At 43.5% G+C, this 26,956-nt stretch overlaps 1 protein-coding gene across 1 annotated transcript in view; it reads right to left on the bottom strand.

The window, feature by feature from the left end:
- Nucleotides 1-26,222, bottom strand: part of CCDC60 (coiled-coil domain containing 60) — a 73,166-nt gene extending 46,944 nt beyond the window's left edge. The window contains exons 1-5 of the mRNA XM_032283385.1: nt 26,074-26,222; nt 22,934-23,100; nt 20,128-20,248; nt 17,489-17,596; nt 8,067-8,174 (exon numbers count right to left, since the gene is read on the bottom strand). Coding sequence (XP_032139276.1) covers nt 8,067-8,174; nt 17,489-17,596; nt 20,128-20,248; nt 22,934-23,100; nt 26,074-26,222 — 653 coding nt within the window. The remainder of the gene's footprint in view (nt 1-8,066; nt 8,175-17,488; nt 17,597-20,127; nt 20,249-22,933; nt 23,101-26,073) is intronic.
- Between the last annotated feature and the right edge of the window lie 734 nt (nt 26,223-26,956).

Raw genomic sequence — 26,956 nt, 5'->3', positions numbered from 1 at the left:
TGATTCTGTATCAGGGAGAGGGTAGAGGTCACAGCTCTGGGGACTTTCCGGACCAGGTGGCTCCATCCTGCCTCCTGAGTGAAGATCTGATCCTCCTGTCACGTTCTCCTACTCCATAGAGATGTCCACTGGAGAACCACAGTGGAGGAGCCATGTGATTAAATCAGTGCAAAGAGGAGAGCAGGGGAAATCAGAGACATCACTCACATGTCACCTTCTGAGTGAGTCTTTCCTTGACGATCCAATTTAAAACTCCCCTGCCCACCACTATCACATCACCCATCGATTTCTTCATGACACTTATTCCTGTCTCAAAGTATCTTGATTATTACACATTTATCACCTGTTGCTTCCCTCACCCCCTCTAGAATGGAAGCTCCTGAGAACAGGGGTATTGTCTGTTTTCTTCATGGCAGTATTCCCACTAGTGCCTGGAAAAGGCAGATGTGCAGAAAATGAGATTTTCTTGGTTGTGGGGGAGGAGTACTACATGACAAGGGGAAACTAATTTAAATATAAACAATTTAAATTTAAGAAATGCTATTATGTGTGTTGTTCAGAAGGACTGCAACAGTATTTCATGAAAGCAAAAACTTGGAAAAGACTTAAAGGTCTTGGAATATTGGTTAAATATGTTTCAGTACATTCATATGCTGATAAACTCCACAGCAGAGGTTCAGATTTGGAGAGGTGCTTCTTATGTACTAAGGCAAACAGCAAAAATTTAGTTTTGAAACAGTATGTGCAAAATGGCACTTGAAATTATTTTGTAAGAGAAAATTGCATTTTACATGTCATAACATCTTGATAAGTCAAGTCCCTTTTGTCTCCTGGGGCCTCCCAGAAAGTACCACATTGTAATAAGATCTTCTTTTCTTGGAGTTGGGGGCGCCAGATTATTCTCTAAATTAATCAAAGACTTTGGGCTTTAGCTACAGAGGAACAACCATTTGGGGGTGAAGCACCCATACTTTGCAGCAAGGTTACCTGGGTTCAAATCCTGACTTACCTTTTGCTAGCTATGCATCTGTGAGCAAATTAATTTTCCATGCCTCAGTTTCCTTATTGGTAAATTGGAATGAGGTTTAAATGAAGTAATACACCCAGAGCAGTGCTTGACATAGAAAGCACTTAAGTGCCAGCCATTTTCATCATAAAACAGTAGATGGGTTTCGATATTTGTGTCATATTTGAAACGTCAAAGTGTGGTTGCCTTTTGCCCATATGTGTATTTCTAAAGGAGAGTGGGTTTTTTGTGCCTGGGCAGCCCAGCCCTTGAATGTCTGGTGTCTCTTAAGAGTAAGGATTACAAGAGTCAGGATTATAAGAATCAGGATTGTAAGCATAGGGATTACATCCACCTGGTCTCCCCACTAAATAGTGGGCCCAGTGGTGTCTCTCTGGGCAGCCTGAAGCAATAAGACTTAGACAACTGTACTGCCCCTGTGGCACTAGGGGAGAGCACAGGACTCTGGGGACTCAAGCCTGTTGGAACGATTCCTTCAAGGTATGTGCTGCACCTGCTGGAGGGTTAGTTGGTAGCTCTTCACTCCACTCTTTGGTCAGGGGTCTGGCCTGTTTTGTCCTCACTGCAACTAGGGAAGATGGCCACAGGGGTAGGGGAGGCAGCATTAGAGCTTGCCACATTTCCTCACTCCTGATGTCGTCTGCATCTTTGTAAAGGTCTACTCATTCCTAGGTAGGTCTTCTAATAAAACCAATACAGGTTCACAGCCACTTAACCAATTCCAAACAATTTAAATAGCTTATTTGGTAGCAGAGTGTGACAAAAACTGATGGGAGGCTATTGATGGCCTCTCTCTTTGACCTTTGTTATGCACTTAAGACAAATATTCACTTATTTGTGTTCTGCAGAAATATTGTGTTTGATGGCAGGCCCCTCTGGGAGTGTGATGTTCTATATGGGACATGTCTCATATTTCCTTTTTTACATGCAAAAACAAAAACAAAAACCCCCTCAGAAGTCTAACATGCAGTTGGCCCTAAGGGTTTCAATAAATACTTATGGGCCTTCATGAAAAAAATCAGATCCCACTTTGTCTAAAAAGAAGCTTGTATCTCCTGGAGAAGCGTAATTGGCACATTCATTATTGAAGGCTTGGTTTCAGTTTCTATCATGGACCTGATCATCTTGTCAATTGAAATAAACTCTCTTGTTAGCAGTGGAATTAACAAGGATGCTGAGAAATGATAATGTGTTTGAATTGCCGCATGAAATTGGGAAGTTGAGGAGTTTTTTTCTCTCAATAAAGCAGAGACTCAGATGCAACTCATAATGACATCCTAAAATCTGTCATCTGTTCATTTACCCAAACATCCACCAATCCATCCAAATATGAGATCATCCTGCAACTAACGAAGACCATTCTGCTTGCAGCACAGTAACCTCCAGTAAGTGAATTTTGCTGCCTGTAGAAAGCCCGTGTTGAGGTATAGAACCACCCCCACTTTCTTGCTATGAAATCCATAACGGGGAGGAACTGGATCTACAGCTGTCATTAGGCCTAATCGAAATGGAGCCTCTGGGATCTACAGGTCACTGAGGATGGATATTTCCTTTTGGAAAATGCATGGTGGGTGTCAGGGCCCAGGGTTTAAATGTCAAAACGCTTTAGTAACAGGAGATACTGGTTGCTTAATGATGGAGATGCAGAAAAGCACAATCAGGTGAACTGGAAATTTGGTATTATCTTCTTGGGCTCCTTACATGGGTTATCTTTGCAACTAGGTTTTGGGTGACATTGTATAGCCCTTTTTCCCTGTATGTTTGTATATTTGTCTGTTCACCCAGTGAACACAGATCTTACCTGTTGGTAAAATTCTGCTCAGAAGCTCCTTTCTTTCCTAGCCTTCAGTCTCAATGGTACTGGTAATTATACACCTACCTTCTCTTTAAAATAGGGATTTTTACCTTTTATAGCTCTCATTTAGTGAACATGCATTATGTTTCCAGATATTAGGCTAAATGCTCTATGGACTTGATCTTGCTTAATCCCTACAATAACTCTTCTGAGGCAGGAACCCATTTGACAGATGAAGAAACAGGCCTAGAGATGTCAAGTGACTTGCCCAAGGTCACACAGCTATTAAGCGGCACAGCCTTGACTCATCTGGGTTCAACTGATGCTAAACCCTTTGCTCTTGATCACTCTAATCCCTCTGGGTTTAAAAAAATTCACTTGAAGATTTGGGGAAATTCACACTCTTCTAATAAGGGTGAAACTTCATAAATAGAGATTAAGCATTGAAGAGAAGAGCTCTTTCTGCTTTCTTATAACTAAAAAGATGTGTTCTGACACTTTATAGGGAACTTAAACTGCCCCCCCAGATTCATAATTTTTAAAAATGAGTCCCAAACAGTGGTGTGCTGGACCTGGCTCATACTAGCTCACAAGAACGAATTCTGTACATCTCTTCCCAAGTTGAGTGACATCATGTTGGTAAGATTGAAATCAGCCATAGTGGGAGTATTTACACCATTGAAATTGGCATTGTCACAAATCACCGTTCTTCACCTCCTAGAGAACTGGTTGCTAAAACATTTGCCAGCATTGTCATTGACCCTAGGCTAAAATACCCACCAGGAAGAAATGGACAACTAGAAAAAACAAACCCTAACAAATATGCTGACTTCCTATGGGAATCTTCCTGGACTGCATTTTTTTTCCCTCAGGATGGCTGGTTCTGATTTTATAGAGCTGGACATCCTTGGAACACTGATGGAATTCTACCACTACAAGTCACTGTAGAAGAACTGCTACTCTCAATGTGACCACTACATCTTTTTACTATAGTTAACAATTTTTGGTCACATTCTGAGCACATTTCTAAAAATGACCAAAGAAAAGAAACATGGCCCCTTTTCTCTTCCCAATCCAAATTCTACATGATGTTCTTTTCTCAATTTTGGAGAATGGGTGCCCACATGTAGGAAGCAAAATGTTGCTGTTGGTGGTTTGCTCAGGGAGATGAAATGCTATCAGGAGCCCTCTGGCTCAGAGGCTTTTTTCTTAGAATGTAAGCAATCAACTATGGAAAAAAAGATATTGCTTTTACCTAGGAATTCTCATTTCTGGAATTCAGCCAACAGAAACACTTGCAACTGGTCATAAAAGATATGTTTAAAGATATTCCATGCAATATTACTTGAAATGTCAAAAATTTGGGAATGACCTCAGTGTCTGTTAATAGAGAAATGGGCTATACTCCATCCATACAATAGAATACTCTGCTGCCACTGAAAGAATGTGTAAACTTGTGTATACCATTATGGAAAGATGCCCATGAGTCACTGTTCAAGGGGAAAAATAGAGAAAGATTTTGAAGGACATATATCAGACTTTTAAAAGGAGTTTTCTTTAAGAAGGGGATTTCAGGGTGGGAAGAAAGGCTTTCATACTTTATATACTTACACATTTTTTGAAAGACTTTCACAAGCACAAATTATATTCTCTTATTACTTCAGCAGTTTTATTTTAGAGAAAAATAAATAGCCTGTAATCCCAGCTACTTGGGATGTTAAGGCAGGAGGATAGCTTCAGGCCATGAGCTAGACACCAGCTTGGGCAACATAACAAGACACTGTCTCTAAAAACTTAAAAAAAAATTAGCCAGGTCACAAGCATTCCTATACACCAATAACAGACAAACAGAGAGCCAAATCATGAGTGAACTCCCATTCACAATTGCTACAAAGAGAATAAAATACCTAGGGATACAACTAACAAGGGACCTGAAGGACCTCTTCAAGGAGAACTACAAACCACTGCTCAAGGAAATAAGAAAGGACACAAACAGATGGAAAAACATTCCATGCTCATGGTTAGGAAGAATCAGTAATGTGAAAATGTCAATACCGCCCAAAGTAATTTATAGATTCAATGCTATCCCCATCAAGCTACCATAGACCTTCTTCACACAACTGGAAAAAAACATCTTAAACTTCATATGGACCCAAAAAAGAGCCCACATAACCAAGACAATCCTAAGCAAAAAGAACAAAGCTGGAGGCATCACACTACCTAACTTCAACCTATACTACAAGGGTACAGTAATCAAAACAGCATGGTACTGGTACCAAAACAGAGATATAGACCAATGGAACAGAACAGAGGCTTCAGAAGTAATGCCACATATCTACAACCATCTGATCTCTGACAAACCTGACAAAAACAAGCAATGGGGAAAGGATCCCCTGTTTAATAAATGGTGTTGGGAAAATGGGCTAGCCATGTGCAGAAAGCTGAAATTGGACCCCTTCCTTACATCTTATACAAAAATTAACTCCAGATGGATTAGAGATTTAAACATAAAACCCAACACCATGAAAACCCTAGAAGAAAAGCTAGGCAATACCATTCAGGCCATAGGCATAGGAAAGGACTTCATGACCAAAAAACCAAAAGCAATGGCAACAAAAACCAAAATAGACAAATGGGATCTAATTAAACTTAAGAGCTTCTGCACAGTAAAAGAAACAATCATTAGACTGAACCAGAATATCAGGGCTAATATCCAGGGCTAATATCAGGGCTAATATCCAGAAACTACAAAAAACTAAAACAAATATACAAGAAAAAAATGAGTAACCCCATCAAAAAGTGGGTGAAAGATATGAACAGACACTTCTCAAAAGAATACAGTTATGCAGCCAGCAAACATATGAAAAAACGCTCATCATCACTAGTCATTAGAGAAATGCAAATCAAAACCACATTGAGATACCATCTCACGCCAGTTAGAATGGTGATCATTAAAAAACCTGGAGACAACAGATGCTGGAGAGGATGTGGAGAAATAGGAACACTTTTACACTGTTGGTGGAAGGGTAAATTAATTCAACCATTGTGGAAGACAGTGTGGCACTTCCTCAAGGATCTAGAAATAGAAATTCCATTTGACCCAGCAATCCCATACTGGGTATATACTCAAACGGGTATAAATCATTCTATTATAAAGACACATACACACATATGTTCATTGCAGCACTGTTTACAATAGCGAAGACTTGGAACCAACCCAAATGCCCATCAGTGATAGACTGGATAAAAAGATGTGACACATACACACCATGGAATACTATTCAGCCATAAAAAAGGATGAGTTCATGTCCTTTGCAGGGACATGGATGAAGCTGGAAACTGTCATTCTCAGCAAACTGACACAAGAAGAGAAAACCAAACACCGCATGTTCTCAATCATAAGTGGGTGCTGAACAATGAGAACATATGGACACAGGGAGGGGAACATCACACACTGGGGTCTGTTGTTGGGTTGGGGGGCTAGGGGAAAGATAGCAGGGGTTGGGGAGGTTAGGAGGGATAACATTAGGAGAAATACCTAATGTAGGTGACAGGGGGATGGAGGCAGCAAACCACCATGGCATCTGTATAATTATGTCACAATCCTGCACATTCTGCACATGTACCCCAGAACTTAAAGTATAATTTAAAAAGAAAGGAAGAAAAAAAATTAGCCAGGTGTGGTGGCATTCACCTGTAGTACAAGCTGTCTGGGAGGCTGAGGCAGGAGGATTGCTTGAGCCCAGGAGTTCAAGGCTGTGGTGAGCTATGATTGTGCCCCTGTACTCTAGCCTGGGCAACAGAGCAAGACTCTCATCTCTTTTAAAAAATAAAAGGCATAAAAAATGTTTTAAGGCTGTTGTTTTCAAAGGAATTTTGGAAGCCACAAAGATATTTTGGAAATAACTAGGGTGCCATGGTGAGGACAGAAGTTAGTTGGAGGGGTCCTAGCTCTCCCAGGCCCCCAAACCTCTTGCTTCATGAAGAAGTTTCATTTAGAAAAGTCTATTTTACATTATAGGGGTTTCTATTTTAAAAAAATGAGTGCCTGCTGCTTAAAAAAATAGTCTGTCAACAACTTATATCAAAAAAGACTATAGTTTAAAATTCATCCCAACCTAAAACGCTGAATTAATTGGAGATACTGATCTATCAATGGATGCATGATTTATATTGCTGGTTGGATTTGAGGTTAGTTTCTCTAGGTCCTGGTGTAAGAGACGACTTGGAGTTGGAGGAGATCTAGGGAATGGGTAATAAATGCCTTAAAGAGGAAAGAGTTAATTAAGACTCAAGTTTTGGTTGGAGGAAGACGAGGTCCTCCTGGGAGGCAGGATTGTGAGAGGATGGCAATGTCAGTGCACAGGTTAGCACCACAGGTGGGGAACTATCTCATTTAACTCAGGCTGTGATTTTCACAGTGAAAATCTGATTCCTCAAGTCAGGGTTCTTTACCTTTTTTTGGCCCCTTCTTAACAAACAACCTGACTCTTCTTAAAGAACCAATGCCTTTACCTGCCTGTCTGTTCTTTGTTCTGCCCTGTGTGTACAATGCTGTTCCTGCAACAGTGGCCTCAAAGCTTTTGTGTGAACTCTCTCCTCTGCTGGGAACACTGAACACTTCTCTTGACCCAGACAACATGTTCTGGAGCTTCTGCCTGTACAGACCCAGCTGCTCCAGGGAGCTGAATACCAAATATTCCCTTGCGTCCAAGTGGAGAAATAGCCACCAATGTATGTTAAAAACCAAAAAGACCAAAGCAAAACGAAACACAAACTTGAAAGAAAGGATAAAAATAAAAACAAAAAGAAAAGAAAGAATAAGAGGGAGGGAAATGAGGAGGAAAGGGAAGAAGAATAAAGAATGGTGTTAGGGAGACACAGTCCAAGAAGAGAGTTGGAGAGCATCCGAGCTGTGGATCCCAAGCTGGGTTTCCGTAGCTTGCCAATTTCTGTGGTGTAAATATTCCCATTGTGGCTGGCTGATTTCAGGCTACCCATGTGATGTCACTGAATGTGGAGTTGGGAAGAGATGCGGGAAGGAGATGCACACAGCCGGCTCCCATGAATCTGCATAAGCTGTCTCTAGTTCTCCCCTGTTCAGATCCCACAGAGCACATAGAAGAGCTCCTAAAACAACCCACCCACCAAAAACAGCAAAGGGAGCAGAAGAACGTACAGGAGTCCCTTCCCCACTGCCCAGCCTATTGTTAGTCTACCGCAAATTGGAGGGCTGAGGCGTACTTTGGATTCCAGCAGGTGATCACAGGCTTCATGGTGTGGTGGGTGTGGTCGATAGTCAGGGCCTCCAGAAGCCAGTGGAGAGCACAGAGCTGGCGGAAGAGGGGCTCGCTGCAAAGACAGAGAGAGGGAACACAGTGGAATCCCGTTAGAACAACATTCTTCACAAAAATAGCCACAGAAATAGTAGAGGTACTTGCTCCCAGTGAGGGAGTGGGCTCAGGCCTGTGTAAGTATTTGGCATGTATCGTCTCATTTGGCCTTTGCAATGGGCGCATGAGATATTCTTTAGCTCATTTTACAGATGAGGAATCAGAGGCTCACAGGACTTAACGGTGTTGTGCCAGGTCACCAGGCCAGTAGGTAGTAGAGCCAATTTGAAATGAGATTATCCAATGCCAGTTTCTGAGAATTTGTGTATATAGCAGGGAGAGAAAAAAGGAGGGGTTCCCCAGCTGGAAGTCTTGACTCAGGCAAATGAGAGGCTTCAAGGAAATCAGTATCCTATGTAGGTCCAATTGTTAATCTGATAAAAGTACAATAAATAAACTAGGAGTGTGTAAAAAGTCTGGAAACACAGGGAAACTAGTGTATTAATTGTGCTTCCCCTCCCCAGATTAAAAATTGGATGCATTGCTTTGCATTTATGAGTCCTTTGCCTGAAAATATAGCTGGGTGTTGAAGAAAAACACATAGAGCATATTACTTGAAAGTGTTTGCTAGGCCGGGTGCAGTGGCTCACGCCTGTAATACCGGCAATTTGGGAGGCCGAGGCAGGTGGATCCCGAGGTCAGGAGTTCGAGACCAGCCTAACCAACATGGTGAAACCCCGTCTCTACTAAAAATACAAAATTAGCCAGGTGTGATGGCGGGCTCCTGTAATCCCAGGCTACTCATGAGGCTGAGACAGGAGAATCGCTTGAACCTGGGAGACAGAGGTTGCTGTGAGCTGAGATTGTACCATTGCAGTCCAGCCTGGGGGACAGAGCGAGATTCTGCCTCAAAAAAGAAAAAAAAAATGTTCACTAAAACACTGTTTAAAAATACGTCTCAGGTTGGGCATGGTGGTACATGCCTATAATCCCAGAACTTTGGGAGGCTGAGGCAGGTGGATTGCTTGAGCTCAGGAGTTTGAGACCAGCCTACAAAAAATACAAAAATTAGAATAAGCTGGGCATGGTGGCATGCACCTGTGATCCCTGCTATTCAGGAGGCTGAGGTAAGAGGATCGCTTGAGCCAGGGAGGTCAAGGCTGTGATGAGCCGAGGTCATACCACTGCATTTGTGGTACAGCTAGCCACTGCTATTGCTAAATGCTGGACATGGCCTATGTGTTTGATGTCTTAAACAACAATTACATGTGTCTCACCTACATTTTCTGATTTTTTGGATACTTTGTATTAAACACCTACAATGAGCCAGGCATCGATGGGGGCATTTTATACACATTATTTAATTCTTCCAACAGCCTGCTGGGGTATGAATTATTACACACATTTTAGAGAAGGGGAAACTGAGGCTCAGAGAGGTGGAATCACTTTGCTCAAGGCCAAAGAGCTTGTTGGTGACTGAGATGGTTCCCAGTATCTCATTTAAAGCTCACAAAAGCCCTAGAGGTAATATACTGCTCCCACTTCCACTTTACATGGGGGACGGGAGGATTAGAGAGGGGCAGTGAGTGACTTGAGGTCACGCTACTAGGATTAGTGAGAACTTGACCAGTGTCAGTTTAACTCCATGTCTGTGCTCTCACAGGCCCGGGCTCTGATGAGGTGCTGATGAAGCCAACGCAGCGGTCACCCCGAGAGCGAGGTCAGGAGAGGGTTAACCTGCTGCCTGCCTTTTTTCCTGGAAACAGGTGGAGTCCTGGCCAGCTGCCCTCCTCCCCGCAAGATTTCTCCTCTTACACTAATGGGCCAGATGCCTCCATTAAGAACCTGTGTAATTGCTCTTCTCTGAAACTGCATCCTGCCCTGATCCACACTCCCCAGGGTTCCTCAGCCTGGTGTTCCCAGGGGCAGGAAGGTATCTATACTCTCTGTTTCCAGAAGGCACCTCTTCAGAAGGTGATATCCAAACCCTGGGCTTAAATGTGGAGCTGACCCAGGGTTATCCCGGCTAATCCCTTAAGGGGCTTGCATTTGCTCAGCTTAAAGGGGAACGGCCCTGCCCGAACCCACCCCTCACTCCTGTCTATTAGGGTGGCTGTATCCACCAGGTCTTTGGAAAACTACAGTGAGAAACTCTCTTTCCCTTCTTCACTGGGGTCTTTTCCTGCCACAAATTATTTACTAAGCACCTGCTATTCCTTTACTTCTAATTTAAAGGACTTGTAAGCCTACAGCCTTTTCAGCTATTTTATTAAATAAAACTTTTTTTTAAGAGACAGGCTCTTATTCTGTCACCAGACTGGAGTTCATGGCTTACTGCAGCCTCCAACTCCTGGGCTCAAGTAATCTTCCTGCCTCAGCTTCTAGAGTAGCTGGGACTACAGACACACATTACCATGCCCAGCTAATTTTTAAATTTTTTTTTGTAGAGATGGGGTCTTGCTATGTTGCCCAGGCTAGTGTCAAACTCCTGGCCTCCAGTGATCCTCCTGCCTTGGCCTCCCAAAGCTCTGGGATTATAGGTATAAGCTATTGTGCCTGACCCCTTTTCAATTCTTGTCTCTTTCTTCTCCATTAACACTGTCTTGAGCCCTACAGGTGACGGCATTTTGGTAGGTCTGGGCACAGAGGCCATGTCCAGCATTCAGCACTAGCAGCAGCTAGCTGTGCCACACGCTTGGCACTGGACCATGAGCACCTCACTATACCCTCCCCATAACCCTAGGAGGTTGTGAGAGGCTGAGGGAGAGACCTACTGGCTTTTCTGTTTTGCAACTTGGAGGCTCTGCAGGCCTGGGCTTTGGGATGTGTGGGGTGGGGAGGGAAATAAACAAAGGAAGTGAATCGGTGAGATGGGATCTGCTTGGTCACAAGGGGTAGAGGGGAGGTGGGGCATGTGAACATCAGATTCATTTCTTCAGGTGACAAGAGCAGATGCCAGCCTGACCCTCTCCCTCTCTTGCTTAAAATCATCAAACTTTGGCCAGGTGCAGTGGCTCATGCTTGTAATCCCAGCACTTTTGGAGGATGAGGCAGGCGGATCACAAGGTCAGGAGTTTGAGACCAGCCTGATCAACATGGTGAAACCCTGTCTCTAATAAAAATACAAAAATTAGCCAGGCGTGGTGGCATGTGCCTGTAAGTCCAGCTACTCAGGAGGCTGAGACCGGAGAATTGCTTCAACCCAGGAGGCAGAGATTACAGTGAGCCAAGATCCCGCCATTGCACTCCAGACTGGGTGACAGAGCGAGACTCCACCTCAAAAAAAAAAAAAAATCTTCAAACCTCCTAAATAATTTGTAATCGTCTGAATTGTGGACATCCCAGATTCATTTGTTGAAGCTCTAACCCCTGTACCGCAGGGTGTGACAGTAATTGGAGATGAGACCTTTAAAGAGGCGATTCACTTAAAAATGAAGCCATTAGGGTGAGCCCTAATCCAACCTGACTGGTGTCTTTATAAGAGGAGGAAATTTGGAAACACAAAGAGACACTAGGGCTTCGAGCACTGAGAAAAAGACCATGGTGAGGACACAGAGAGAAGGTAGGGAGAGAGCGATCCTCCTACCTCAACAGGGTTGGGAGAAACCAACCTGACAGCACCTTGATCTTGGGCTGTCAGCCTCCAGAACTGTGAGAAAATACATTTCTGTTTTTTAAGCCACTCAGTCTAGTACAGTAGTTGACTATGGCAGCCCCAACAAACTAATGCACTGTCACACATGAGGCCCCATCCGCCTCTCCATCACGCATTAAGCCCCGCCCACCTTTCAATCACACAGGAGGCCCTGCCCACCTCTCCATCACACAGGAGGCCCCGCCCACCTCCCCATCACACCGGAGGCCCGGTGAGCCTCTCCTTAAGGTGTCCTGCCTGTTCCTTATGCCACCATCTGCAGCCTGGCAAAAATCCACTCAGTCGCTCAAGCTCACCACGGTAGCTCTTTGCACCGTCCAGATTTAACTTCTTGCTTTGCCACCTACTGGCCCTGTGGCCTTGGCCAAATTACTTAACTTCTTTGAGCCTCAGTTTTCTTATCTGTAAAATGATAGTAATCACAGTACCTCCCTCAAAAGGTGAGAGTGAGGGTGAGGTGACGCGCTTAGCTCTGTTCCCTGCTTCTGGTACATATTTCTGCTCCTCTTCCTTCTCGACTCTCAGTTACTGGGCTTCAGCTCTTATCTCCATCAGGAAGCCTTCCTTGATTGCTTTAGGTCTGGGCTGGGCTCACTCTAAGGAGGTTTTAAAGGGAGGTTTCCCATCCCTACAATGTGTTCTCCTTGTCCCCACCTTTGGGTTCCTGCTGTACTGTAACTACATGTTTACTTGTCTCTCCAGCCTGTGAGCCTGCAAGCTACAGGGTCTTTACCACGGGGTAAAGCACAGAGTAGGCTCAATAGATTTCCAGTTACTGATGGAAGACAGTAGGAATGAACTGGTTCAGATCTGATATTTTTCTGAACTGATAACTTGAGCACAATTTTTTTTTTTTTTTTGAGATAGGGTCTCACTCTGTCACCCAGGCTGACATGCAGTGGCATGATCTTGGCTTACTGCAGCCTCTGCCTCCTGGGATCAAGCAATCCTCCTACCTCAGTCTCCTGAGTAGCTGGGACTACGGGCATGCCACCATACCCAGCTAGTTTTTGTATTTTGTAGAGATGGGGTTTTTGCCATGTTGCCCAGGCTGGTCTCAAACTCCTGGGCTCAAGTGATCTGCCTGCCTCTGTTTCCCAAAGTGCTGGGATTACAGACATGAGCCACTGCACCTGTACTTGAGCCCAATTCTTATATACAGAATCACTGAGATAATGAAAAGTAGTATCAAAAACAACAACAACCAAAACAACAAAGTAACAGTAATGGTAAATGTTTCCATAAGAGCACTTACTCTATGCCAGACACTGTTTTAAGTGCCCAATATGCATTAACGAATTTCATTCTTATACGATCCTTTGAAGAAGGTATTATTATCATCCCCATTTTGCAGATGAGGAAGTTGAGGCATAAAGGCCCATATAACTTGTCCAAGGTCACAAAAGACAGCAAATGGCAAAGTTGGAAAATGTGAGCCCAGGCAGTCTGGCTTCTGAATTCATACTCTTAATGACAGTGTGGATGTTGTCTCTTGTTATAGGGTAGAGACTCCCTTTACATCAGAATAGGGTTTCATCTGATAGGTCTGGTCCTTTTTCTCCATTTATAAAAAATGCCCTAAACCTGATGATTGCTCATCTGATCTGCAATGAAACAAACTTAAAAAAAAAAAAAAAAGTCCCCAGAAACATGCTTGATAGAAATCAGTCTTTTCTCATAATGATCATGTGTCAGGTCATAGCATAGTATCTTGGATTTTATCAAATTAAAAGAGAGAACATTTATTTTTTTTTAATGCAGGGTATAAGAGGTGAGAATGCTGAACAGGGATACACAAAGCGTGCTTCTGAAGTCCCTGAGCTCAGAACTCTGGGCAAGCACCAGCGGTCAGCACACCTGAATAGCTCACTCTTTTAAAACTGCTGTACCAACCAGAATCCCAGTGGGCATAAACAGCTCTGAGAAGAAAACATTTTTTTTCCTTTTACTAAGAGAAATTGGAAAAAGCATTCAAAGCCATTCCAAGCACCCCATGCTGATTGCCAAGGGCAAATCTGGACACAGGTTTCAGGCATTTCACTTGCTGCCCAATTGCTCATTAAAAGCTGTGGGGCATAGTCCGGTCATCTAAGAGGGAAAAACGAGGGGCTGCTTCTCATTCCTAGAGACCACCCCTTCCTTTTTTAAAGATAAATGTCAGTCAGTCTCTTGGTACATGATTGAATTGATCCCTACACAGTCGATTTGGAATTAGCCACTTTTGAGATCAATCACACGGGTATTGAAGGGACTGACCAGGCTCTGATCCACGATGGCTGATGTGACAACTGAGAGTTTGGGAATTACCAGGCAGAGCCAGCCCTGGTGCCTTTTGGTAGACTGATTACAACACCACCATCCCTCTCTGCTTTTCACAGTTTGGGATGTGACTTTGCTGCTTCCCCCATCAAGAAGTGACGTGTTTCCCTGTACTCCCTGTATCTAGGCTGGCCTGGTGACTTGCTTTGACCAGCAGAATGTGGTGAGAGGGAGCCTAGTTCATGGATGGAAAATGCAATAACCATCACCAACACCATCATCATCACCATCATTTCTCTCAAGGGGCTTTGGATGCTTAGGTTCTTGTTCTTGGAACCCTCTCTGTTGCCATGTGAACAAGTCTGAGTTCACTTGCTGGGTGTTGAGAGACATTCAGTATTTCACCCATGTCACCCTGGCCACCAAACAACCAACCAACAGACTTGAGAATGAGGCCATTCTAGATCAGCCAACCTCCAGCTCACCCATCAGCTGGGTATACACACATAAGCACATCCAGCCAAGATCAGCCAAGCCAGCCTGACCAGCAGAACAACCCCGCTGACCTGTAGGCTTGGAAGCAATACTAAATAGTTGTTTTAAGCCACTGCATGTTGAAGTGATCTGTAATACAGCCATACCTTAGAAATACAGTCATCAAATGCAGCCAGAGCCTTTGAAGAGCTGAGGATAAGAAAAAGCAGCCTTCAGTCCTGGACAGGGACTGAAGCAAACTACAGCCAGTGGGCCTGCCACTTTGATTTTGTAAATAAAACTTTATTGGCACATAGCCACATCCATTGCTGTAGTTTTCATTCTACAACAGCAAAGTTAAGTGGTTGTAAGGGAGACTACCTGGTCAGTAAAGCCTAAAAGTTTTGCCGTCTGGCCATTTAAGGAAAAGTTTGCTGACCCTTGATCTAATGCAAATGTAAACAATATCCACTGTGATACTAATAATAATACGAGCCTATGTAACAAACCTGGTGTAAAGATCTGACTTAGCTGTCAGGAGATCAAGATTCCTGTTATAAATTTGCAATTGCAAAAATGTGTAACCAACCCAAATGCCCATTAATCAACCAGTGGATAAAGAAGCTGTGCCATATATATATATATATATATATATATATATATATATATAATGGAATACTACTCAGTCATAAAAAGGAATGAATTAATGACATTTGCAGCAAACTGGATGAGGCTGAAGACTATGTTCTAAGTGAAGTAACTTAGAAATGGAAAACCAAACATAGTATGTTCTCACTCATAAGTAGGAGCTAAGGCATGAGAATGCAAAGGCCTAAGAATGACACAATGGACTTTGGGGACTCAAGGGGAAAGGGTGGGAAGGAGGTGAAGGATAAAAGACTACAATTGGGTGCAGTGTATATGGCTCAGGTGATGGGTGCACCAAAATCTCACAAAATACCACTAAAGAACTTACTGATATAACCAAACACCACCTGTTCCCCCAATAACTTAAGGAAATAAAATCTTTTTTAAAAAAGATTTCTGTGATGAGACTTTTGGCAGTTTCTTCCCCCTTTCTGGGCTTTGCTTTTCCCATCTGACATTGACAGAAGATGGGTGAGAAACTCTCTCCATCTCTTCAAAGCTGATTTAAGTAAACCTCAGTGGCTCAGACCAAATAAATTGTGGATGGGGCTCAGGGATAGGCATTCTCTGAAACATTTTCTCCCTGCTCTCCCCCCAGCCCCAGATGATTCAGATGCAAGGGAAAGCCCACTGGTTCTATACCAATTGGTTCTGGAAGGCTTGTCCATGGAGACATGACCAGAAGTGCAAGAGTATATTCAAGAGACATCATGAGAAATTGCAAGGCCTATTTTTGCAAGGCGATGCTTTAAAAACATCAAGCTTAGGTGCCAGCTATGTTATAATCATAGTACCAATCAAAGAGAGGTAGGAGGAAAGTGGCATGGGGTGGAGTGTGATGGGGCTCATTAATGACTGAAATATTAGGGAAGGATGATGATGATGGTGATGATGATAATGGTGGTAGGGATGATGGTGATGATGATGATGATGGTGCTGGGGATGATTTTTGCATCTTCCATTCATGCAATAAGGGCTCTAATTAGTGATTTTCTTTTGTTGCCATCTTATCCTATGATTTCACTCTTGCATTCTTTTACTCTTCACGTATAGGAAACTTGGCTTGCCAAATACATTATGGGCTCCTGAAAGGCAAGGCTTTGAGATATACTTTCTGTGTAGTGTGTGGTGATGAAAGCTTGGGCTCTGCAGTCAGATCGACCTGAGTCAGCAACACACTGACCTCTGTGACCTTGAATAGGTGAATATATGTCTCTGAGCTTCTGCTTTCCCATCTGCAGAGAGGGGATAATGATACACCTACACAACAGGGAGGCTGAGAGGACCGAGTGAGATAATGGCTACAGAGTGATGAGGAGTGGCCATTATCACTGCGGACACTGTAGGAGCCTAATAAATATTTGACAAATGAGCAGGCAGAGAAGTCTGGAATCATCGTATCACAGCTCTAAATGCATCCATTGCCCTAAGGCAGTGGTTCTCAATGTGGAGTGTGTGTGTGTGTGTGTGTGTGTGTGTGTGTGTGTGTGTGTGTGTGTGTGGTGGGGGTGGGGGGTGGGGGCTCATCCAGTTTTGCCCCCAGGGGACATTTGGTAATGTCTGGAGATATTTTTGGTTGTCACCGCTGGCATCTAGTGGGTAGAGGATGCAGCTAAGCATCTTGCAATACACAGGACAGCCTTTCACAACAAAGAGTTAATTATTTCTCTCCAAATGTCAGCAGTGTCAAGGCCAAAAAAACCTGCCCCAAAGTCAAAAGCTTATATTCCTGTGCCTGAAGTCTTCCAGCTGAAAAGTGCTAACTGGGGAAAGAAAAAAAGTTGGGCTTGAGATTCTTTGGAATAGACACAAGGGGAATAAGATGTCAAGATTTTCTAAAGCAAAATTGTTCTTTGGAAGGTTGATTAGCTCCTGTTGCACCATGCAATGATGAGTTTATGTCTCAGGTCAGAAAACTGGAGGGGCTTCTCTGGGAAACAGCTCCTTGAGTCTTGGGGAAAATGTGTCCCCTGAGCACAGGCTGAGATGTTCTCACACACACTCGACGAGGGCTGTAGACAGATTTTATCAGGCTTTGCAAACTATTTGACATTAGAGTGTCTGGCTTGGTAAGAAATGAAATGACTCAGTCCCAGCTGACTCGCCACTTAGCTGTAAACCACTGTGTCTACTTTCTGTTATTTTTATATGCCAAATAGCTTTGCCAGCTCCAGGCTTCATGCCCCTTTCAAGAGGACAAAGGAACAGCTCCTGACATGACAGCTCATTGAGTCATTTCAGTTCGGCTTCAATTTATAAGCTCGCAAAGCAAATGAGCCGGAGGTGCAACTACTTACATGTGAGCCTCGGGTAGCAAGGGAGAAATGAGGCAGCTGTGGATGGGAGTGAACGGGCGACGTGTGACTCCAGCTCCCAGCTTCTTCAGCTTCACATCGTCATAGGTGCTGAAGGACAAGCAGACAGAGAAACAAAGTGAACAACGAGCAGTAGCTTTGAACACCTTCTTCTCTTGCTAGGATCTACTTGGCAGATATGACTGGGCACTTACTATGTATCAGGCAAATAATTCCTGCCAGAGGGATGAGAGTTTTAGATGCAGTTTCTTGACAGAGCATATAAAAGTCCCTGCCCTCATGGAGTATATATTCTGCTAGAAGAGCCAAGAGAATAAACAAGATAAATCATCTGGTATACTAGTGTACCATACTAAGGGTTGGAAATGTTTGTTTCAAGGTCCAGGCAAGAGATATTTTCAGCGGTGTTCTGGAAATAGCAATTTAATACCATATTTAGGTATTTTTTTCTTCCACCATCACAGCAGAACAAATCATTTCCATTATAGAAAATAGGGTTTTTTAGGGGAAGGGGATTTGTCATGCTTGAGCCCTAGGAGATATGTATTTTGTTGTTGTTGTTTGTTTATTTGTTTGTTTGAGGCAGAGTCTCACTCTGTCACCCAGGCTGGAGCGTAGTGGTGCGATCTTGGCTCACTGCAACCTCTGCCTCCCAGGTTCAAGGGATTCTCGTCCCTCAACCTCCCACGTAGTTGTGATCACAGGGATGTGCCACCATGCCTGGCTAATTTTTTTGTATTTTTAGTAGAGATGGCCTTAGCCAGGCTTGCCTTGAACTCTTATCCTCAAGTGATCCACCTGCCTTGGCTTCCCAAAGTGCTGGGATTATTGGCGTGAGACATCACACCTGGCTGCAGGGTATATAGTTTTTGTTCACGGCCAACTTCAGTCCACAGACATTTTTTAATTAATCCACTCTTTTTCTCTCTGTCTCTGTGTGTGTATGTGTAGTTGAATCAATTCTCCACATTTTAAAATTGGGAGATGTCACATAAACATGGAAAAACTTTGGCCTTCAAAAAATTGAAAGTTCTGGCCACTCGGGACCTGTGTTTCTACTGATAAGAATGATGAGCCACAGACTGCTTTGCATGAGGTATGTGCTTCTTGAGTTGCCCCAAACACAAGCACCCTTCGTTCCCACTCTCTGCTTTTCTTTCTAATTCATGCCATCTGCCTGTTACCTGATGGTCTTTTAGCTTCTGAGCCACAGTCTAAGTACTTTCATTGATTGGATCATTGACAGGTTCCCTGATTCATTCATTTCTATCAATAATTATTGAACCTCTTCTCTGAGCTGGAGGCTGCCAATGCAACAATGCATGAAACAGATCCAGCCTCTCCTCTTCTGAAGCTTAGGATCTGGTGGGGGAGACAGGCATAACCAAACACACAGTTGTGATAAATGTGCCAAGGGGAAAGGGCTTTAACAGCCTAGAACTGTAAATTTGACTGAAATGGAAGCCAGGGAATACTGTACTTCCTTGAGGATGTGGCGATTTCAAAACATGTCTCCCAAATTCTTTGAAACTTCTCCAATCAAGAGGTAGGTCTATGTTCATTTGGCTCTGTAATCAGCTGACCTAATAGAGTGTGTCAGAAGTGATGTAATTCTGAGTACCAGAAACTGGCAGCCTCTCCTTCCTGTGTCCTGGGATGCTCACCCTTCATTCAGCTGCCATGCTGTGGGGAAGCTGGCAGCCTGTGAGGAGGCCCACAGGGAAAGGAATCAAGCTCACAAACTGACAGCCAAATATAGCTTCCCACCTGTCTTGGAAATGGGTCTTTTGAGCTTCCCCAGCTAGTGTTTTGTGGAGTAGATACAATTCTTCCCTCTGAGCCCTACTCAAATTGGAGATTTATGAGAGAAAGAAGTTCTGATTTTCTTGAGTTAATAAGTTTTAGAGTGGGTATTCATGGCAATAGTAACTGTAGCAGAAGTAAATATTGAACTGAAATTTGAAGGTTGAATGGAAATTAACTGGGTAAATGGAGAATTGAAAAACCTTCCAGCCAGAGGGAACAGCATGTGCAAAGACTCTGTAGAGGAGACCATGTCATGAGTAAGAAAGTAGGAGAGTGTGGCTAGGGTGGAGGGAGTAAGAGGAGGCTATGAGCTGAGGCTGGATAGGCAAGCCACAGGCTAGACCATCCAGGGTCTTGGAACCCCTGCTCAGACTTTTGTGTTTACACTAGAGGAAAGGCAACCATGGAGGCTGTTAAGCTACATGCAATTTATATTTTGAAAAGATCACTTAGCTTGGGGCTTGGGGAATGGGATGGAGGGGGCCAGTGGAGATGATGCTGGGATGCAAGTTAGGAGTTTACCTTCCTCCTCAGAATTTGAGAACAATTCTGGGGTCACAGAGTTAATGAGAAAATAGGATCAGAATCCAGATCCTCCAATTTTCACTTCCACTGACTCTTTATTCAACCCTAGAGCTGAGAAAACCACAAACAAATACATGGCTGTGACCTCTTCTTACTGGCTCAACTGTGTCTTTCAGTGGTTTAGGATACGTGGAAATTAACCCAGCTTTTACATCCTTAATCTCTGGTTTTATGTCTTCTCTCAACCACAATAATAAAACAAATTCTACCCATCATTTTTTTTCCCCCACCTTTTCAGCTGAATCTGCAGCTGAAAAACGAGGTCACTGAGCACAGTGGGAAAGACTGCTTGCAGGCAGAAATCTTTGGGGATGTGCTTGACTTTCTTTTTTCCCTGCATAGTTTGTCGGTCTTAAAATTTTTGTCTAAAAAATGTATTCTATGGTCTTAGATCCAGAGGGGAGAAAATAATTCCTTTTGCTTTTATGAGGCACAAGATCAAATGCTTTGTGAAAAAAGTCTTTATAAATGAACACTTGTATTTTTGGTACTTTTGTGATTGGAATTTTATCTATAGACGCATCGCTGTTGGATGTGAGATGCTTTTTAGCTTTCATGGAAATTACGATTTTTAGCCATACATTTAAGGATTTTAGGTAATTGAGGCTCAGGGAGCTCAAGCTCACATTATCGCATCATAATAGGTAACATTTACTGAGCATGTCTTATAGGTAGGCTGTAGGCTAAGTATCATTTCATTTAATCCTCATACTAAGCTTGGAAATTTGGTACCATTTTTTTTATGTAGGTGAAGAAAAAGGGGACTCAGAGAGGTACAGGGATTTGTTCAAAGTAAAACAGTTATGTGGGGGAAGTCCTAACTGGTTCCAAGGCTTGTGTACTTCACCACCACTACCCTGTCTGGGTATAGACAATCTCCTAATGCTATTTTATAATACCTCCCACCTGTGCATTTGATGGCCACCTTGCAGTAATGACTTCCAGTTTTATTTTAATAACCAGCTTTGTACAGCTCATAGAACCTACCAGATAAGACATAACTAGACAAAAGTCTACAAGAGGAGTGATCTCACGCATATTTAAAGTTATTAAACTTTAAATAAATCACATCTAACGCACTGAAACATGGATGGGAGTGGGGAGAATTGCGTTCTATGACCATGGATAAAAAAACTCCATCCAAACAAGTTAAACTTTACACCTGAGCCATTTAAACAGGCAAAGGAGTGTCTTTGGTAGACACCCTCCTTCTCTAGTGCTTGTTGAGTTTGCCTGTCAATCTGAGCATAGCTCCTACGAAAAAAGAGCCATGAGTTCATGCCTTCTCTTTCTTCCTGGGAAAGGCTGCCAGCCTGTCACTGGGAGTATCAGACTCTATGGGTGCCATTGAGCTTGGTCACGAAGGCACAATTTGTGCTGAGCCCAGGGTCTACACAAATGCGGAGTCAAAGAGGAGACTCTTTCCATGATGTTCTGGGATCCCAACAGCCATAATTCAGAGGGTTGGTGACTGGAAATATACTAGCTCTGTGAGGTCTTGTAGTCTGGGTTCTCATCCATCACTTGGACCCTTGAGTTTTAAAGGGGTCCAGTTCTCAGCCCAGTGCGGTGGCTCACGCCTGTAATCCTAGCACTTTGGGAGGCCGAGGCGGGTGGATCGCCAGGTCAGGAGTTCAAGACCAGCCTGGCTAAGATGGTGAAACCCCATCTCTACTAAAAGTACAAAAATTAGCCGGGTGTGGAGGGGGGCGCCTGTAATCCCAGCTACTCGGGAGGCTGAGGCAGGGAATTGCTTGAACCTGGGAGGCGGATGTTGCAGTGAGCCGAGATCATGTCAATGCACTCCAGCCTGGGCGACAGAGTGAGACTACTTCTCAAAAAAAAAAAAAAAAAAAAAAAAGAGGTCCAGTTCTCCTCTGACTTGTTACCCAAGGCCTCACAGACAAGAAACCTTGTTCTATGTGAAAAAAATCATATATATTTTTCTTTAAATAGAGGTAGGGGTCTATGTTGCCCAAGCTGGTCTTGAACTCCTAGGCTCAAGTAATCTTCCTGCTTCAGCCTCCCAAAGTGCTGGGATTTCATGTGTGAGCCACCAAGCCCAGCCTGAAAAAAAATTAAGGTGAAAGTCAGAGAACAGTTTAAAGAGTACAGTTTTAAAGAGTACAGTTTAGTGATATTTAGTGCATTGTACCATTTTGTGCAACCATCAGCTCTTGTTACAAAAACATTTTCATCACTCCCAGAGGAGACCCCAGACCCATGCAGTCAGTTCCCGTGCCCTCTGCCCACAGCTGCTGGCAACCCCAATCTGCTCTCTGTCTAGGATGAACCTCAAATGCATTATAGGTGGAAGAAACCAGACACAGAAAAGTCACCTACAGCTAGTGCTTGACTTACGACCACGATTGATTCTGACAGACCAGTCGTAACACGATTTGGTCGTAAGTTGAGTAGACTATATGTACAGTACTGTGAGATGATGTTATAAAAATCTTTAAGTCATATTTTATCATAATTTTCTTTCATTATTGTTATATATCATAATTTTCTTTGTTCATTTTATGCCATTTGTATCATCTCTACACCATCTTGTTCCTTATTTTTACATTCGTCAGGTTTAAGTAAAACACTGCATTACCAATACAACTGGTTTAATATTTGCAAAACAAACAAAATTACAAAATACAGGTGCATACAAAAATACAAAATACAGGTGTAAAAAATACCATAGGAAACATTTTCCCAATTGCAAAACATATCAAAATATATAAACATGTACGAAACATTTTATTGGCCGCTGGTGCTTGGCTGCGGATCGTTAATGTTGTCATCTGAGGCAGCAGTTGGGGTTACCGGAGTTGGTTTTTTCATAAACATGGTGAGCTTTGTCTGAATTGTATGTTTCTTTTTTTCTTCATGAATTTCACGATACAGACAAAACACATTGTGCGCCATCCGTTCAATCCTTGCAAATTGTTCGATGTTTGGGTCCATTGCTTCGAAATGCACAAGAAGTTTATTGGGAGGGGTTTGATGAAAAATATCCAAGACACAAAACACAAATTGCTGTACCGAGTCTGGGATAACAGTTGAAATGGTGCACGTGGAGATGGTAGTGCTGCCGGAAGCTGGTCCGCACTGTCGTGGCTAGCGATTGTGGTCGTAAAGTCGAATGGTCGTAAGTTGCATAGGTCATAAGTCGATCAATACCTGTATTATATGATTCCGTGGACAGGACCCTTGTTTATAAGAAGCACATATTCACGTGTCTCTAAATTAACATTCTGAAGAATAGAATTTGGGAAATGATGCAGAGGAGAGGGAGTGCCTGTTGTGGCTTCTGTTTCATTTTCAGCAAATGAACTGGCAGTTTGGATTCCTGAAGGCAGCCTTAGCATAATGGCTGCCAACCATGGCTTTGCAATGGACTCACTTGGAAACTTAAAAAAATTCTATGAATAGGCTGGGCATAGTGGCTCACGCCTGTAATCCAAGCACTTTGGAGGCCAAGGTGGGCGGATCACCTGAGGTCGGGAGTTCAAGACCAGCCTGACTAACATGGTGAAACCCTGCCTTTAAAAAAAAAATTCTATGAGTATATCTAAGCCAACATCTATTATTATTATTATTTTTTATTGTGGCCATTCTTTGCAGGAGTCAGGTGGTATTGCATTGCAGTTTTGATTTGCATTTCCCTGATAATTAGCAATGTTGAGCATGTTTTCTTTTTGGTGGGGAATGCAAACTAGTACAACCATTAAGGAAAACAGTGTGGAGATGCCTTAAAGAACTAAAAGTAGATCTACCATTTGATCCAGTGATCCCATTACTGGGTAATGGGTAATGGGATTTTCATACAACAAAAAGAAGTCATTGTATGAAAAAGACACTTGCACATGCATGTTTATAGCAGCACAATTCACAATTGCAAAAATATGGAACCAGCCCAAATGCCCATCAATCAATGAGTGGATAAAGAAAATGTGGTATATAGATATACACCATGGAATACTATTCAGTCATAAAAAGAAATGAAATAATGGCATTCACAGCAACCTGGATGAAGTTGGAGACCCTTATTCTAAGTGAAGAAACTCAGGAATGAAAAGCTAAACATTGTATATTCTCACTTATAAGTGGGATCTAAGCTATGAGGATGCAAAGGCACAAGAATGATAATAATGGACTTTGGAGACTCCTGGGGAAGGGTGGGGGGGCATGGGATAAAAGACTTTGCATTGGGTACAGTGTACACTGCTTGGGTGATGGGTGCATCATAATCTCAGAAATCACCACTAGAGAATTTATTCATGTAACCAAAGACCACCCCAAAACCTACTGAAATTAAAAACAATTTAAAAAGTGTATGAACAGCTAATACACATTAGAAAGCCTAATGTAACTGGCCTGGACAGTGATGTTTAGAAAAACTTGCCAGATGATTCTCAGGTGTAGCTAGGATTGCAACAGCTGCTCTGACAGGAGAGTGGCTACAGACACAGGCCAGCTTTCTTTCTTTTCCTTCTTTCTTTCTTTTCTTTTCTTTTCTTTCCTCCCTCCCTCCCTCCCTCCCTCCCTCCCTCCCTCCCTCCCTCTCTCTCTTTCTTTCTTTCTTTTTTTCCTTTCTTTCTCTTTCTCTCTTTTATTTCTTCCTTTCCCTCTTTTTTTCCTTCCTTCCTTCCCTCCCTCCCTCTCTCTCTTTCTTTCCTTCTTTCTTCCTTCCTCCTTCCTTTCCTTTCCTTTCCTTTCTTCTCTCTCTCTCTCTTTTTTTCCTGAGACAGAGTCTCACTCTGTTGCCCAGGCTGGAGTGCAGTGGCATGATCTTGGCTCACTACAGTCTCCACTTCCTGGGTTCAAGCAATTCTCCTGTCTCAGCCTCCTGAGTAGCTGGGACTACAAGTGCCCACCACCATGCCTGGCCATTTTTTGTATTTTTTAGCAGAGACCGGGTTTCACCATATTGGTCAGGCTGGTCTCGAACTCCTGACCTCAGGTGATCTGCTGGTCTCGGCCTCCCAAAGCACTGCGATTACAGACATGAGCCACCGTGCCTGGCCTGCAGGCCACTTTTCTACCCTGCCTTTCCTCCCTGGCTGCCTCGGCACTCCCTTTCCATCCTTGATTTGTGCCTCATTCAGTCTGCACAAGCTCAAAGTATCCCAGGATTTTGTCCATGCCAAACAGTGCAGTTGATGGATTTTGGTGCCACTGAGTTTGGGACTCTGAGTTGCTTTCTAACTACTGACCTTGGGGAAGATTAGTTAACCTCTAAGCTTCATTTCTCCAGCTCTAAAATGGGGCCAATAGTAGCACCTATCTCAGGAATGTTTTAAAATTTAGCCAAATGGGTGTGCATAAAGCACACAGTAAACATCATCATCACAGTTGTATTTATTGTTATTGTTGCTATTATTATATGCATGGACATTTCATAATGGACCAGTCTGTTGACAGTCCTTTTCCAACCAGGGGTAAGTCCTGTACAAAAACAGGAGGCATTTTTTGTGCACCTGCTTTGTGTGGACAATGAGCCAGGCCCTGGGGCTGCAGCTGAAAGTCTGGAACAGAGATACTAATGTGGCATACACAAACTAGCAAGTAAACACGTATTATGGGGACCTGAAGTGCGAATGGTGCAGGAGGTGGTTGAACTGAAATCCAGGAAATATTGGGAGAGGGCAGCATTTAAGCTGGGTGGTTAGTGATAAGTGGAAGATATTCTAGCAAGTACCAGAAAGTGGGGCTATCAAGGTTGGCTGAACCAGACTAAAGAAGGTGTTAGATGTAGCTGGGCATGGTGGCTCACGCCTGTAATCCCAGCACTTTGGGAGGCCGAGGCAGGTGGATCACCTGAGGTCAGGAATTTGAGACCAGCCTGGCCAACATGGCGAAACCCCGTCTCTACTAAAAATACAAAAAAATAGCTGGGCATGGTGGCGAGCACCTGTAATCCCATCTCTTAGGAGGCTGAGGCAGGAGACTCACTTGAATCTGGGAAGAGGAGGTTGCAGTGAGCCGAGATTGTGCCGCTCCATTCCAGCCTGGGCAGCGAGAGCAACATTCCATCCCCCAAAAAAAGAATGTGTTAGATGCCAGGCTGAGAAGGGGCACCTGCTCTGAGACAGCTGCCCTCGCTCGACCTAACCAGGCAGGGTTCACTCTCAGTGGTCATTCCCCAGACCTTCAGTGCCACAGATACTGCACCCACTTACCCCAATAAGGTGTCCCCATAGGGGATTTCTGAGGTCTTTTTGGCTGGCTGGAATTTATTTTTTTCTTCCTCTTTCAGTTTCTGAAGTTGCTGTTGCTTCTTTTTCATTGCACTCTCTTCCCTCAGAATAGCAAAATATCCACGGCCCATCTTCACGGACTGGATCAAAAAGCTAGAGACATGCAGAGAGGAAGAGGGAGAGAGGGAGGGAGGGTGAGAAAGGGAGCGAGTGAGTGAGTGAGAGAGAGAGAGAGAGAGGAAGAAGGAAAGAGAAGGAGAAAGAACAAGAGAGAAAGAAAAAGAGAAAGAAAGGAAAGAGAAAAGAGAAAGAAACAGGTAGAAATAGAGAAGGGGAGGGCGAAGATGGGGAGAGGGAGGGAGGGAGGAGGGGGAGACACAAATTTAAAAAAAAGATGAGTTGACTCTTACTGTCTTGGAGCCAGTAATCTCTGAGCACGCCCTTGTACCTGTAAGGCAGGAGCCTTCCCACCTGCAGATTTCCAGACTCAGCCAGACCTGAGTTTGAATTCTGGATCCACCTCATACTGAAGACCCAGTTAAGTCCTTGAATCTCTCTCAGCCTCATTTCCTTCATCATCCCATCACTCAGCGAATATTTATGGAGTGCCCAATCATTGCACCAGGCACTCTGCTAGGTGCTATGGAGTGGGCAAAACAATTCACAGCCTGCAGGATCAGATACCATGGGAAGGGGTCAGCAGCGAGGTGCCTGGCACGGAAGAGGGGCTCCTCTATAAAAATCAATGGCATAGCAGGCAATAAAGGGCCTAGGTCCTGGCCAGGGCTGCCCTCTCTTTGATTTGCCTAAATGCTCACTTCTGTGAGCGTGACTTCTACAGCACGTACTAATGTGTGGGTTCTTT

The sequence above is a fragment of the Sapajus apella genome, unplaced genomic scaffold, assembly GCF_009761245.1.
Source record: "Sapajus apella isolate SASKATOON/1434 unplaced genomic scaffold, GSC_monkey_1.0 scaffold2, whole genome shotgun sequence".
NCBI lineage: Eukaryota > Metazoa > Chordata > Mammalia > Primates > Cebidae > Sapajus > Sapajus apella.
This window is presented reverse-complemented; position numbering and strand designations above follow the sequence as displayed.